Source organism: Synchiropus splendidus, chromosome 1 (genome assembly GCF_027744825.2).
Source record: "Synchiropus splendidus isolate RoL2022-P1 chromosome 1, RoL_Sspl_1.0, whole genome shotgun sequence".
In the NCBI taxonomy this organism is placed as follows: domain Eukaryota; kingdom Metazoa; phylum Chordata; class Actinopteri; order Syngnathiformes; family Callionymidae; genus Synchiropus; species Synchiropus splendidus.
This window is the reverse complement of record NC_071334.1, coordinates 44,136,504-44,151,688: the sequence shown is the minus strand read 5'-3', so window position 1 is coordinate 44,151,688 and position 15,185 is coordinate 44,136,504. Positions and strand designations below refer to the sequence as shown.

Below are 15,185 nucleotides of genomic sequence, written 5' to 3'. Positions count from 1 at the left end.
ATTCTATTTGATTTATATAAATAAAACAAGTGTAGGGCAATGATATCAGTTAAATCAAGCTACGCTCAAATATGAAATGCAACCGTAACTATCACAAACTTGTATCCACCATGAACCATTTGTTTCGTTCACTCTTTTGCTTCCCTGCATGTGTTGTACTTTCAGAGCAGAAGTCCTTCCTTGACTCCTACACGTGTGTCGGTGAACGTGCACATTACAGGGGAGTTATCGGAGTGTTAAACTGTGCTGACATGACTTGGCACGCAGAGGCAAAGGCACCATCATTGAGACTCATGTGACGGCTGATAGGCACAAGTGTGCATGTTTCCTGCTGGACACGTGTCCGGACAGCAGACACACACAGACACATAGGCCAACCATGTTAGTATCTAGGCAACTGATGTCAGCACGCTGCCTGGTGAAAAGTTTATAACCTCTCTGAATAACATTCACATTCTGCTTTAAATGTCTTCCTTTGAAACCTCCTTGGGTCTGACTGAGTTTCGCGAAGCTTGCTGTCTGGGAAAATAGCAGGAAGAGGGGAAATTAAGAGAGACAGGATACGTCACATGTCAGACACAAGCTGTGAATTATGCCACCGGGTGAAACAGTTCACCGCACATGAAAACAAAATATAGAAAAAAGAAGCTATTTTCTACTCCCACTGACTCCACAACTCTTCGTTGGAATTCTGTTGACTTTTCTGTGTTTTTTTTTTTTTCTCTCCATCACTGCTTTCTTTCCGCAATTTCACTGGGTTGTAAATCTGGAAAACAGTTTTCACAATGTCCCGTGATGTTTAAACATTTGTCTCTCACACACATACTTAAAAAAATATTTTCAGCTTGGATTTGAAACACATTTCCAAACATCCATCCAAACATCAGTGGTAAAATAGTGGTTTAAGGCTCATGCGTGGAGTACCCAAGAGGGTCTCTCGGTGGGCCATGAAATAAGTCTGATGGGACACCAAAAACACTGCTGATGACTGCAGACATTTTTTAACTTCCCGTTTGTTTACAGTATGTGGCACAAGAAAGAGGTTAGAGGCCGAGAGCTTGTTGAATTGTTGTTGAAATGGAATATGAAATGCTGATGCTGTTGAGCCCACTCTTGTTTCCACTGCGAGAGCTCACTGTACATCCTTAGTGGTCCTCCTTAAATGTCCTCCCTCAAAGGTTCTGAGTGCAGATATTGTGAGTCAGACTTCACAAATGTACAACAGATTTTTGTGGCTTGGCAATTTGCTCGGCAGTGTGTATCCTGGCTGTCACCTTCTGACGGCGCTAGGGTCTGCAGTTTTGCGTATAGATTTTTCACATTTTCTTCATTAAATGTCTTCAGTCTGCTTTTATTGACTTGGGAGGAGATGGAGGAAACATGTCACCTCCAGCTAACCTCTTCATAGTTTAGTTCTCGACCTTTCATTGCGGATAATGGGCACAGAGGAGGCTATTATTGTCTGAGCTGAAACACAGCACTATTAAATTAACTGTGCCATTTTTTTGGGTGATACCTCCATAACCGCAGTCAGTCGTGTCTTATCCAGATAAGTGTGATCAAGTGACCATGACATGTTGATTAGATTAGGATGCTGCAACTGTGCGGAAGACTCCAATTGACTGAGAAAATGAGTGTCTGACCGGGGCACAAGTAATGTGCTTTGCTGCTTGGAACTAAAGTTATGGTTAGGCCAGCAGAAGAAGCTAAACGTCTTTGACTTTCACAGAAAAAAAAAACTGATGAGGATCTTCTCTTGATAATAGAAAGTCATGATAGAAAATGATGTCATGAAGAGCTTTGGCTCATGGGCTTTGAGACTGACACGCCTGTTCATCAGATCTTGACCCCGACATGTTGCTAGAGTCTGAGGAACAATTGCGTCTCGAGTTGTCTCCTCTCATGCCATCATCCGTGATCTGTGTATTTATCTCTTCACACATGTGGCCACAAAAGCAAACACGGTCATGAGTGCTGTTGTACGCAAGCAGTGTTTTTCTCTCGCTGATTGCCAAAGGAAAGCAGGTCCCAACGGTCACGGAGAATGAGCAAGAGCCCAGCGAGGGGCTCAGCAGAGCAGATGTTCCCAGGACCACCCTATAATGTGTTTGTTCAGTTTGTGCTTTAGGGAAAGAGATAGCAAGTGAACCCACCCAGACCGTGACACTGTACCATCAATGGCAGACACACACTGTGAACTGGGTCTTATTATAAACAAATGGAACCTGGTGTTTCACATTTCCTCGCTTTCTTTGGCTCCTCCACCACCAATAATGCTGCCAGACTGGAAAGTGCATATAATAACGGCATTGTGGAACTCCATGATGGTAGAACCACAGTGACACCAACATCTGGGTGAAGGGCGGGGCTTCATAATCGTCAAGTGCCAGGCTCAGCGCTGCCAGAGAGGAAATGCTTGAGTGTTTGTTGACTGATTTCCTAATATGGCAAACAAAGGATGGGGGCCAGCGGACATACCGAAGCTGCTGGTCTGGAACCAGCTCTGCTGAATCACTCCCTGTTTTTGTCTCGCTTTTTGTTTTCACATGATGAATAAGGAGCACATTGTTTGCGTGATTAGAGCCCATTAATGTAGGTAACTCAGCTGACAGCACAGAATTTGAGGGTGATGTGATTGTTTCTTTTTTGTGGAGTGAACTCTACAAGCATCTAGGTGTCACTAGAGCCTCTATCCTGGAAATTGTTCCATCATTTCATAAGAAGTGGCGACCAAAACCTGTGTAGAGGGGACTCTGTGAAATGTAGCTTTTCGTGTGTGCTGCACAATCCGTCTGTGATCCCCATGCTTCTGACCACGACACGGCCTTGATGCAAAACAGGCACAACCAAAATAAGACCGTTCATTTCACCACATAAGAAAACGATACTTCATAGGTGACTGGAATTTACCACTAACCACAAACCAAAGCTCCCTGTCCAAATGTGGCTCCCTGTACTTTACCATCCATCCGATTTATTTTCCTGTCTGGACATTTGATTTTTATGAACTGTAATGCAACTTATTACTATATAATTATTGTTTTTCTTACACCTTTTTTTCTGTTTCAACAGACCCCAGATTGCCAACAAAGATGCTCCAGCTAAGGTATGTAGCTTAAGTTTAGCTTTCTAAGCCAGAGTAAATATTTGAAATATTGTATGTAAAGCAAGCAAATACGGTGCCCTTCTGAGAGGATGTTGCGACTCACAATCGCTCTGCATGTAACTTACTGGAGTGATCACTGTGTGCTGAACTTCTCATGGGTGTGGAGCATGTTTGTTCACTCGATGTTTAAATGAAGCTCAATAATTGGAATGATAAAAAAACTGAAACTAGGTCAAGGTAGCTCGTGTTGAGTTATTGTGTTTGTTCTGTATCCGTTTAATTCACTATTTTCACAGGAACCATAATGCTAGTTTTGGGACTGCTGTAAGGTGAATTCATGAATATCCCCTGCTGAGTCCACTGTCCTTGTGATTATGAAGTTTGGAATATTAGCTGTGAAGGAATCCATTTTTCTCCTGGCAGGGTTTTCAGAAACAAGTTTTCAAGGTGCTCAAGTATCTTAGGCTCTCATTCACATTGAGGGAAAGATGGAACACTAGACCAAATGGCCGTCTGTTGTCATGGGGAAGAAGAAAGAGCTGAGCCGAAAGGCAATGCTCTCAATTTACTGGTCGATTTACTACATTTCTGCTCTCATCTTTGTTGGTCACCTTTGAGTAGAGACCGAAAGAACACAATACACAGATGACCGAAATCACTTTTTTCAGCTTGCTGTTTGGACATTGACCTAATGACGATGTGTGGAGCTCAGTCATCCGGGAGTGACTCAAAATATAACAGCCAGGGCGCCAACATCATCGAGAGAAGCTTGTTGCAGTGGTACATCTTTTTTGCCTCTGGTCTTGTCCATCTGGGTGGAGGCCCAGGGACTGGCCTGGGAACGCCTTGGCTGCTTCGCCTGCAACCCAAACTTGGATAAGCAGTGGTATATGGAAATTTTCAAGGTGTAGCTAGATGTTGTTTTTCAGCTTTCTATTATGGGCATCGATCTAATGTCGAGTGAACAAATATGCTACTCAGAAAACACTTTGCGTTGAGCCATGTGTTTGTGAACGCTGCCTCTCTGAGTGGAATGTGCATGCTGTGTGTCCCCACGTTCTCCCAGGACGACCATCAAGAAATCATTAAGCCTGTACCCATAGCTCACACCGCCACTAACCCCACGCCATCGAATCAGGCCACCCCAGCGTTCAACAAGACCGCACGGCCGTTTGGCGGCGGCGGCGTGGTGACGGCGTCTTCTGCTCATACCCCACCCAAAGTCGCCTCTATCCCCTCTGAGTCGTCCGCTTTCTTGCCGGCTGCAACCTCTCAGGCTCCACAGCCACCGTTTCCGCTCAAGTCCAGCCTCACCGCTCCAGACTCATCTCCAACCAAAACCTTCAGCAGGCCGAGTCCCACACGCTTCACCTCCCCGTCCGTTTCATCCTCCTCATCCAGCTCCTCCTCCTCTCCGGCCCGACTCACAGCCCCTTCCTCCAATCCTAATGTCCCGCAGCCTTCTGTCTATAACACCCCCATCAACCTTTACTCCAATGTCAATGCCTGCGAGGTGGCCATGGGGCAGAGACGAGGCCTGCTGGAGAGCCAAGGCCTGTCAGAGCTCAATGGGTAGGTCATGTTTTCTTTTGCACCTTCCCGTTTCCCCTCAGGTGCCAAATAAATGGAATTTTCACATAACACTGTGTGCTCCTGAGGGAGCCATGCTTCCTTAAGACAATAAGACAATACTGAGGAAGTGTTTCAGTCTTCACTGGATCTGTGAGTTTACTCTCGAGACCCCTTCTTGTACATCATGTGGCTGAAGTCTGCATTGAATCAACTGCTGCTTGTAGACATCTCACAGCATCACTGTATAAATATACACTTGGAAGGAAAACACACAAACTGACGCCGGCTTCTTTGTTCGTCCAAAAGTTATCAGTGGGTAGTTATTTCACTACAAGGTGCAGAAAGAGAGTGGATTTTGTTTCAAGGAGTTATCACATGACAAATTACTGTACAGACACGTATGGATGAAGACATGGCAAGGATGAGGAAAGAAGGACGAGAATTTGAGCTACAGTGTGAGAAACCTAAACATAACTGTAACGCATCATAGCAGTAGCGCAGCAGAGAGGAACGGTGCACTAACAAAGATATTAAAGAGCGCTACAAAATTTGCAGCACCACACAGTGGCAATGACTAAAGCATCAGTGGCACTCCAACACAAGAGCAATGGATCGTAAAAAGAAAAAAAAAGCATTTAAACACTATAACTCAGCTAAACTAAATCAGCCATAACTGAAAGAACTGGAATGCATGAGAAAATAAAAGATACTTGCCTTGACAGCAAATATAAATAAACCGGGAGAAAATATCTATGTAAAATTGTTTTAGTTAACATATGATCACTTTTCTCCTGTTCTGCGACCAAATAATATCTTTATAGAAACAATAAAAAATGTAAAAATATCTATTTATATATTTTTATGTCCATGTTGTTTAATTACCTTTACTTTAAATATGAATTTAAATGCAAGAAATTTGTGTTCCACGATGAACTTACCACCGGGGTGTTTGCATAAAGAAAGTCACATGACACACTAGGTTGCGTCATCATAGTGTGCCAGATGGAACATAGTTTTACCCCCATCCCGTAGAGTTTGTGTCACTGGATGTCTCACTCACTTGGGACCAAATGTATTGTTTTTTCTTCACTAAAGTGCTTCAGCAATTTTGTCCACTTCATCTGTCGTAATAACTGGCTGTTTTAGTGTTTGCTGTTCTAGCGATTGAATCTCCACCTCTGTGACACAATGCACACACAGATGTAGAAGAGTAGAATTTTGATGAATGAAACATCTGGAATGTACCGCATCTATTCTCAAGCATGTAAGGCAATTTTGCACTGCAGTAGATGTGCTGCAGTTCAACCACAGAGATAAACCTCAGTAACAATGTGTGGTATATTTAATACTAGTTCTGTGTACTGTCACAAAAAATACAACCTAAAATAAAGTAAATGAATATAAATAAAAACTGCCTCACAGCAACATGTAATGTAACTCAACGGTGGCACAGAAGTATCGCTGCTATCAAAACGACAGAAATACTGATGCAGAAAATGCCACTGTGAAACTGTAACACAACCCTAAACACATAGCAGAGGTTATACAGCAATACAAACATATCACAACATATACGTAAATTATTAAAGACCACGTATGACTTATTCCCTGGCAACGTGATAAAGCAGCAACAATGCAACTTCGATTAAACAACAAAAGAACTGCGACGTTACCTGCTGAACTAATGAATGTTAGAAGCAGACTGGAGTTTCAAAGATTAAACCCTTTATAATGTCTGCCTTGCTTCACCTCTAACATGACTATTATTATATAAGATATATAATGCTGCGTCTAAGATTAATCATATATATGCGGCATGTTTGTGTGTTTGTCTCATCACATTCTCTCAGAAGGGCCTTCATATTTCAAGACTTGCCTTTACTCTCTCAGCTCTTCTCTCACTGCTGTAGAGCCTCACTCCTTGTCCTCTTTCTTCCCCCCCTCCAGGATGGAGTGACAGACAACAAGTTAGTGCTGTGTGAATAATCATAATAATCTGCAACAGTTGCTATCTAATCATGTGGAATGCGAGTACAGCCTCTCTGGTTTATGATTACCTACAAGTATGCTTGCACCCTTCTGGAGATGGCGCATGTGTTCATCTGCTCATAACACAGGCTCATTCCAAGGACCACTAACTTTTTATAGTGTGTCCCTGTGAACACATTTCTGCCTCTCAGTTGCAGCATGACTCATGTTAAATAACACTATGTGCACAAGGCGCCCCGGCTGTCAGCACGCCGGGCCGCTGACGTCGACTGTTTGTCCCACATCAGCTGCTTCTGTTGTCAGTGTGCTCAAGACCCGAACAAATCACTGCCAAGTTTACTCAGCTCGGGACAAAAATAGACTGACAGGTTTTGTAATTGTGCAGACTTTGTTTCTAATCACCTCCACACAGACACAAAGAACTTAACACCACCAAGGCTCAAACTAAGGTCAAAGGTTTTCTTTGAGAATGTAAATAATCGCCACCAGCACATTGTGTCGGAACAAAATAGCACTGTAGTTTCAGGTGTTTGTAACGTGGCAGCTGCTAACACCCATAAACTGAGTAATCGAGGGAATGGAAATCAAAAATGATATTCGGATTATGAGAGTTTTTATGGAGGACCACATGTTTTTTTTTAAATGTTTCATTGAATTGGATTAGGCAAATAATTGGATTAAGACCAAAAATTATAATAAAAATAAATTACATTACTGATGTAGAAATTTTTAAACCGGCTCTCTGATGGACCCTGCAGGAACCATGATGATTCTCACGGCTCAGTCTTCTGAAGAGAGAAACTAAAGCGGTGTGAAGGATGACTGTGTAAATCATCAGTCAGCATCAGGCTTGTTTAAATACTTAACTGTGAAGTTCATCCCGCTGTCAAAACAACTGTAATTTTTTATTTGTATTGCATCAACAAGACGTCGCTCTGAAGGTGATTTAAAGAAAACAGAAACTTAGGCATAAAAGCAGACTAGAAAAATAACCAGCATGGTCATAATGCTGTTGCGGATCTAAATCTAAATCACCTTTCAAATTCAAGGCCTGGGGAACAAACCTGGAGGCATTTCTGACCTTGTGATGTGACAAAGTCTAACTAATTTCAGATTCTATCGATGGGGAAACACAGGTGTTATTGTGGAATGAATCAGAGGTTGAGGAGGGCTGTAGGTTCTGTTTTTTTTTTTTTTTTAAATGTGAAACACACAGACCAGTGTGCTAGATTTTGCCTCCAGGAATTAAAAGACCGACTGTTATGTCTGGACTCCCACTTCCTGTTGCAGCAGTGCCAGCTGCTGACTGTTTTGCTTGACTCATTACCTAGTAGTTTTTAAAACGTTGCCACCTTGTGTCATTCATGACCCCCATGAACTATGTAGTATGGAACCAGTGTCCCTCAATTACTTAGGTCTTCCATCCGCTCATCTTAATAAATCAGTTAGTGATTCCCAACACAGTTGGTGACAGTGTCATTTGATAGCCTTGGATTTTTTTCCATAATAAAAATTGTCATTAAGTTATATATATAACCTTGTCTTGAGTGCGTCCTCCTTGTGAGGGCGAATACCTGGAGTCATTTCACAGTCGCGTGCTCTTGTAATAAAGTGCATTAGCCCCACCTGGTGGTGAGACACTGTCAGCACATCCTGTGAGACGCTGCGCTCACGTTGAGTTCATGGAGTTCCACGCTTCTGTGATGATGATTGTTAAATCGTTTTCCTGACTTCTCTTTAACTAGCGACTCAAACGAAACTGTGAAGTAAGTATAGGTCGTTACACAACACGTGGCTCATTTCCTTCCATTGATCGTGACGCTCATGATTTTCTTCCCTTTTACCTTTTCTTGTTCCTGCCTGCAGAAGCCCTCCGCCTCTTAGACCCCGGAGGTAAATGTAGAGTCACAACCTCACTGCGTAGGAGTAGAAGCGTCACGATTAACCGCTGAGCTGTTTGTCTTCAGCGCGGTCAATTGTTGCTGACTAATTGTGGTGATGTGTGATCGTACTAAATCACGCTCAGCCTTGTTTTGTGAGTGACACGTGTCATCACTGTGCAGGAAAGCCGGAGCCGATTCAGAGCAGCTTCCCGCGTCTCCTCTCAACGATGCCAGTAAGAAGCGTCTGATCGAGGACACGGAGGACTGGCATCCTCGCGGTGGCACCTCCCAGTCTCGCTCCTTCAGAATCCTGGCTCAGCTCACCGGAACAGAGAACGGTCAGTCAATGCCTCATTGAAAATGATTAAAAAAAAAAATGGGAAAGACATGTCTTTCACATTTGTATTTAAGAAAATACAACATGCTACATAGTTATATTTATTTGTCTAGCACCAAGAAGACCTTGCTCAAAAGGTGCTTTAAATAAAACCAAAACTTAAAGCAGATTAAAAATAAATAAATAAAGAGAATGAATAAATTCAGAGCAGCTTCCCGCACTCTGCGTGCTACATAGTTAACTTATAGTTGGATGGTGATGACAGCCAGCAAGTCTCACATTAGAATCCACTGTGATCTGTGTGAAATATGATATATTACAATGATTTCACTGTTAGTTGTGTTTCCATTCAGCCCTGAAAGTTTCAATGAAGCATAGTTTTGAGTGGCAATGAAACACTTTCCCCCAGATTATTATCAGTACAACTTGAAGAAGAAAATAATTTGCAGCATATTCTCAATGATTTTTTTTTACAATACTGCCTACAAAAGTGGCTTTTTATAACAATTAACTTCAATTATTATGTCATGTGTTTGATTTTTTTTCTGAAATTTGGGTAACAAAAAATATACAATACAAGTTATCAGTTAACAAGTTATTGCAGGCAAAGGACAATATATTTTTTATGCTTAAAAAAAAGAAAAGATTATTTTGATCAATTACGACCCCATGTGAATTTGTTCTTCTCTGTTTATTTTCCCAAATGTTACAGCGTGTATTGTGTTTTGGCAGTTTCATGGAAGCATGAAACTGGATTGCGGATTTTCATTGATGTTATCTTCCCATGTTTATTTCAGAAAATGCTGCAGACAACGAAGGAAAGAAGTAAGTGTCTTTATTTAATGTTGTCTTACTGACTTCAAATTGTGATGAATATGCTCAGCTCGCTTTAACTTAAAAATGTATATAACATCTGGACATTTTAATGTCAACATTTTAATGATGCTGGATTGCAGGTGCACTCATTCAGACAACAGGATTAACACTCATTCACTATCTCTGCCCGTTTGTTTGGCAGTTTCCGTCTTTCTGAGATTTATTTTACGAACTGAAATCTGTACATTTATTGGCTAATTAATTGACTTCCTATTTCCTCTCCATTAAATAAACAAAGAAAGGTCTGAATGTGTTGTGGTAAATAAAAGTTGTTGCACTGCATTGTAGTTCATAAGATGCTAGTAAAATAGTGTGATACCTGAGGGTTTAAAGACAGAAAAAGCCATAGTATTTCATTTCTTGGCAGTAAAACACAAATTTAAGATAAGATTTTTGCTTCCCTTTGTTCTTGACTTTCTCCTTTGTTCCTTCTCTCACTTCCTCTTTTTACTTGTCCTTTTCTCTGCTGCTTCTCTGTCTCGGCTGTGTCAGAGTGAACAAGTTGGATCCAGAAGTTATTGGACACAAGTACAACAAGCTGAGAGACTGGCATCACGATGTTTCAGCACGAGTTCTCAATGTGCAATAGACAACATGTATGCTCCTGCTGTAGACAGCAATGGAGATGAATTACTGCCCTTCATATTTATTCTGTTTGCTTGTATTTGTATATTGATGACTCTTATCTGCTTCAGCTTGCTGCATACACCTGAACGTCTCTTTCTGTCTTTCATTAACTGCTGAACCTTATTTTCTCTGCTCTCAATAAACTGTTTTCCATACTGTTTCCCTTCTCTCTCTTTCATTCACTCAACAAATCAAACTGCAAAAATTATATATATGCATATGTGGAAATGTACATGTATACAGGTCATGAGCCAAGTCAGGGGGCATAAATAATCATGAAAGTTTTGTTTTGAACAATAAATAGGTTGATATTAAGTGAAACCAACGAGCATTAAACATTAAAATGAACATTAAACTAAGTAAATACATAGAGGGATCATTAAATATCACAAAATGCTTCTGTTTAATTTTGTGTTATTTATTTATTTTTAATAATATATCATTTATTTAGAGGCATTTTGTCACATATTCAGAAGATGGGTCAAAACAGACATAACACAAATCTATTAAAAACACTGCAATATTCTGGCTTCAAGTGTGCTGAAAGGCTAATGTATCCAGTCATCACTTTGATTTAATGCCAAACATAGCTTCCACCTTCAGGATATTCATATGTATTATGATTCTCACAGCATTATTGGAGAAAAGCTGCGACCACTTGTCCTTACTGTGTATTGTAAAAACTCTAATTATTAGTGTGCATCCTTTTTCAGCGAGTCATTGGACCTGACACCGAATGTCCACACTACTTCTGCTGCGAAACCGTTTTCTAAAACTGCGCCCAGAAATGGAAATGTGCAACCTCCATCCACCTTCAAGAGCCCGGGATCCCAAAACAAACCCTCCTACCAGCATGGAAGCGCTGCAGGTAACTGCTGTAGTGTCCTTCTTTCTCCACCAGAGGGGAGCATTTTCCTCCACATGGTCGGCCACGCAGCCTTTTCCGATGCGCATCTCTGTGGAGAAGAGGCATTGACGTGCCCAGATGACTGGCTTTGTCAGAAATCATCAAATAAATGACGGGAATTGTGCTATTTGTGCTGCTAAATGCTGCCACAGTAAATTCTCCCTGGGTCAATATTTGTAGAGAAGGATCAGCTGAGAGTAATTATAAGCAGGTTTTGGGCACAAGTGAGCGCACATGAGGAAACGCACGAGCCTTTCCACCTTTTTATTTCCCCATGGGTGTTTTTAGAGGTCCTCAGGTTTACCGTAGCTCTTTGTTTCATGAGGTTTTCACCACATTAACACTTTTAAGTCGCACAAACTTTATACTGGTCAAGTGGAATTGACTTTGGTTTGATCTGTTTTTGTTTTTGTCATAGAAATAGCTCATATTTGTGCCTCTGCCTCGTTGTGTGTGTGTGTGGGATTGTACACAACGTGCATGTTTTTGGTCATTTCAAAATTGAATATTATGTACAGGTTAAAATTCTGTATTCAGTTAAAGGCACTCTCTCTTTTGGTCCCAGCACTGGGATGATAATCCCATCAGGCATATCCAAGCCTCCCTGTGCCCAATCCTCAGTAGTCAGTGCCATTATTTATTCCATTATCTGAATCTCTGTGTGGCCTGAGTTTTGAGAGCGTGCTTGTGGCTGTGGTGCTGACTTTGCCTCACATTCATCTACAATCAGAGGGAACAGATGCCGCTCCCCTGCTGCGACTCACTTCTGATGCCTTTTTTTCCTCCAGAATCTTCTTTTCTTATCGCTCTCTTCCAGCTCGGCAACATTGACAAACCTGCAACCATCCGCTCATTTTACACTATCACTGAATGCGTCATTCGCTGCAGTATTTCCCCCCCTCGGTGTGAATTTGTTGCCTTGCTGACGGCATGTTGACGCCCACCCGCCCCTCCCATGTTGCGATGTTTTGTTAGGATCAGATGAGACTGAAATGTCACAGTGAAACGCAATTAAATGAGGCCTGTATCAGCATCCCTCATGTTGGCGTGCAGTTAATCTGAGCATTCAGTTCTGACGATAATCCCTGCTTGACACTCACATATTTACACATTTCAATCGTTGGATACAATCCCCCTTACTTGCATAATCTTATTTCTTTTCAGGCTTTGATGTTCTCCGGCATTGAAAAATAATGTTGAGTTTGCTCATTGACTCGTCCTAAATTGTCATTGACTTGTCTTAAATGAGATTTATCCCTGAAAATCGTGGCTTGCCGATCCTAATAATATCTGATATGCCTGGTTGATAAACTTGATATTCATACGGAGGGATATATTTGATACTTAATACTATTTTTGATGCCTTGGGGATAGAAATTGACTTAAAAAGGCTGAGACACATTTTTATTTGCATGAAAAGCAGAACCAGAGATCAAGTCAACATAAGCATTACAAAATAAATAAAAGTTAAATATAAGTTATATTTGGTTCACAGAGGATTTAGCCATCAGACAAACAAACAAAAGAACAGGAGCTTTACTTACCTATCAAAAGTCACTATGAAGAGCATTGTGCTGTTACTATTGCACCTGTGCACAGTAGTATCCATGCCATGGCATATTAGCATCGTATTCCCTCAAGGCATTTCAGTATCAATAATTTTCAGATCATCGTATTTTTGACAGCCTTAGTGATGATGCAGGCAAACATTGATAACCTTTTGTTGTCTGACGTGTAGGACCCCAGACAGCACTATGTGAAATGGTGTTTGAATTTGGTTAAACAATACAATGTTTCCTAGTTGTTAATGTGACAGTCGTCTGTGTTAAGTGTTGTTAATAGAAGTTCCATTCTCGGGTCGGACTGGTAGGCTTTCTGCATGGAGTAAGCATGTTCAACCCATGTGGATGTGGGTTGTCCTCCCACAGCCCAAAGACATGTTCTCTAGGTTAACTGGACACTCCACATAAATGTGCTTGTGTGTGTGTGTCTGCCCTCCGAGGGACTAGAGACCTGTCCAGGGTGTATTCCTGCCCGTAACCCTGACCAGGTCTAAGCACTGGTTAACTGAACACTTTGAAAGGATGGGAAGTGTAAACAAGCAAAGCAAAAAAAAAACATCACCAGAAAGTGGTTGTCGACCAATTTGTTTCTCAGCATTTCTCTACATTGTATCTTGTTTTATGTCATGTATGAAATAGGAAATCCTTGTGAGTCATGTTTATAACAGCGAAATATTTCACCAAGGGTTTTCCTGGTTAATGCATCTTTTTACTGTTTCAAATCCTCATACACTGTGGTCTGAAAATACTCACGTCATTCATTGATATTCCCAAAAATTGCTCTTAAAAATACTTGAATACAATGAGCAAAGTTTCTTACCCTGTCAGCGTCATGTTGCCTCGCATTACTCACTCTGCTGACATGACGCAAACTCAATTCACTGACTTGGTATTCCTTCAGTGGGAGACTCAGGGAGCACTTGTCCTTTGACCCCCAAACCTTTTGAAAACAGTGCAGTTTTTCAACGGTGCATGACCCGAATCCACATTTCCTCCAGCGCACCCTCTGAGGTCAGATGACGCTGACCTCTGCGCTGGATGCATCTTAACACTTAGGGAGGGGAAACTGTGCATCTTTGGCTTCAGCCCTGACTCCAGAACAGATCATTATTTTTCCAGGTGTCCACTCTTGACTCTGGGAGGGTTTTTTTACTCTTTCCCTGGGCAAAATGATCTTTTGTTTTAGAAGGGGAGCGGCTGCTGCGCCCTAAACATCTGCCTCATCTTTCGCCCTTAAAGGTCGAAGGTCAGATTGCGGCTACTTACTAAAACTTAGGCTTTACCATATATTTCACCTGTTCACACCCAATGCTAGCTCCCAATTCAACTCAGTCTTTTTAATTTCAGAATTTCAACCAGCTGTGTTTGGGGCTTTAAGACCCAATGGGGATAGTGGATGCACAATCACATTCTACTAAATACAACCTCTATCATGTCACTTTTAACCTCATGCAACTCTTATGTATGTATTTTATTTATAGTACGTATTGACTTGCGTAACGTACAATTTTTTGTTGGAATGAAATGCACCAATATTTTTATAATTACCAACATAAATAGAATATTCTGAACCTTTTGTGTTAAAATAAAAGGATTGTGATACCAGAATCAGAATCATTTGAATGTGTCGTTGGTTTCAGCTGTTCCTTCGTTTGGAAAGGTCACCAATCCTTCACCGAAAGGCCCTGACCGCCCGATTCCACAACCACATCCAGAAGATCTGAACTCTCTGGTGCAGCGAGCTGAGCACATCCCAGCCGGGACACGCACCCCCATGTGCAACAAGTGCAACAACGTCATCAGGTGACTAGCTCACATCGCTTCCTTGGCCTCTTGGGTCTTTGCGAAAACAGCTCTCTTCCTTCAAGGGCTGCAACTAATGATTATTATTATTGATGAACGATTGTGTGGGAATAACCGGTCCGTCTCACCAGGGGTCCGTTCCTTGTGGCCATGGGCATGTCGTGGCACCCGGAAGAGTTCAACTGTGCCCACTGCCGCTCCTCCCTGACAGATCGTGGCTTTGTGGAGGAGAAAGGTCAGGTCTACTGTGAAGGATGTTACGAGCAATTCTTTGCTCCGACCTGTGCCAACTGCAGTCAGAAGATCCTTGGGGTGAGCCGAAATATAGAAAGTGATGCCATGCACATACAGTACATTTAGTAGATGTGTAGTAACAGTTATGCAGAACACTCACTTGTATTTAGAGAGAAGGAATGTGCTTTTCAATAACAGTAAATTGACAGACAGGTGAGAGGCCAATGTTTATTTTAGGGAGAGCTTGGATGGATGGATAGATAGAGTTAAACTACTGTATCTCCACTAT

General features: G+C 41.7%; 1 protein-coding gene across 4 annotated transcripts in view; it reads left to right on the top strand.

The window, feature by feature from the left end:
- pdlim5b (PDZ and LIM domain 5b) overlaps positions 1 to 15,185 on the top strand; it is a 43,113-nt gene that overhangs the window by 26,857 nt on the left and 1,071 nt on the right. Inside the window, exons 4-11 of one of the 4 annotated variants that reach the window (XM_053878138.1) lie at positions 3,073 to 3,106; positions 6,626 to 6,645; positions 8,534 to 8,560; positions 8,731 to 8,888; positions 9,685 to 9,712; positions 11,104 to 11,258; positions 14,500 to 14,662; positions 14,794 to 14,974. In XM_053878138.1, coding sequence (XP_053734113.1) covers positions 3,073 to 3,106; positions 6,626 to 6,645; positions 8,534 to 8,560; positions 8,731 to 8,888; positions 9,685 to 9,712; positions 11,104 to 11,258; positions 14,500 to 14,662; positions 14,794 to 14,974 — 766 coding nt within the window. Of the gene's footprint in view, positions 1 to 3,072; positions 3,107 to 4,172; positions 4,679 to 6,625; positions 6,646 to 8,533; positions 8,561 to 8,730; positions 8,889 to 9,684; positions 9,713 to 11,103; positions 11,259 to 14,499; positions 14,663 to 14,793; positions 14,975 to 15,185 lie in introns of all 4 variants that reach the window. The other 3 variants (XM_053878145.1, XM_053878137.1, XM_053878132.1) reach the window with 3 other exon arrangements.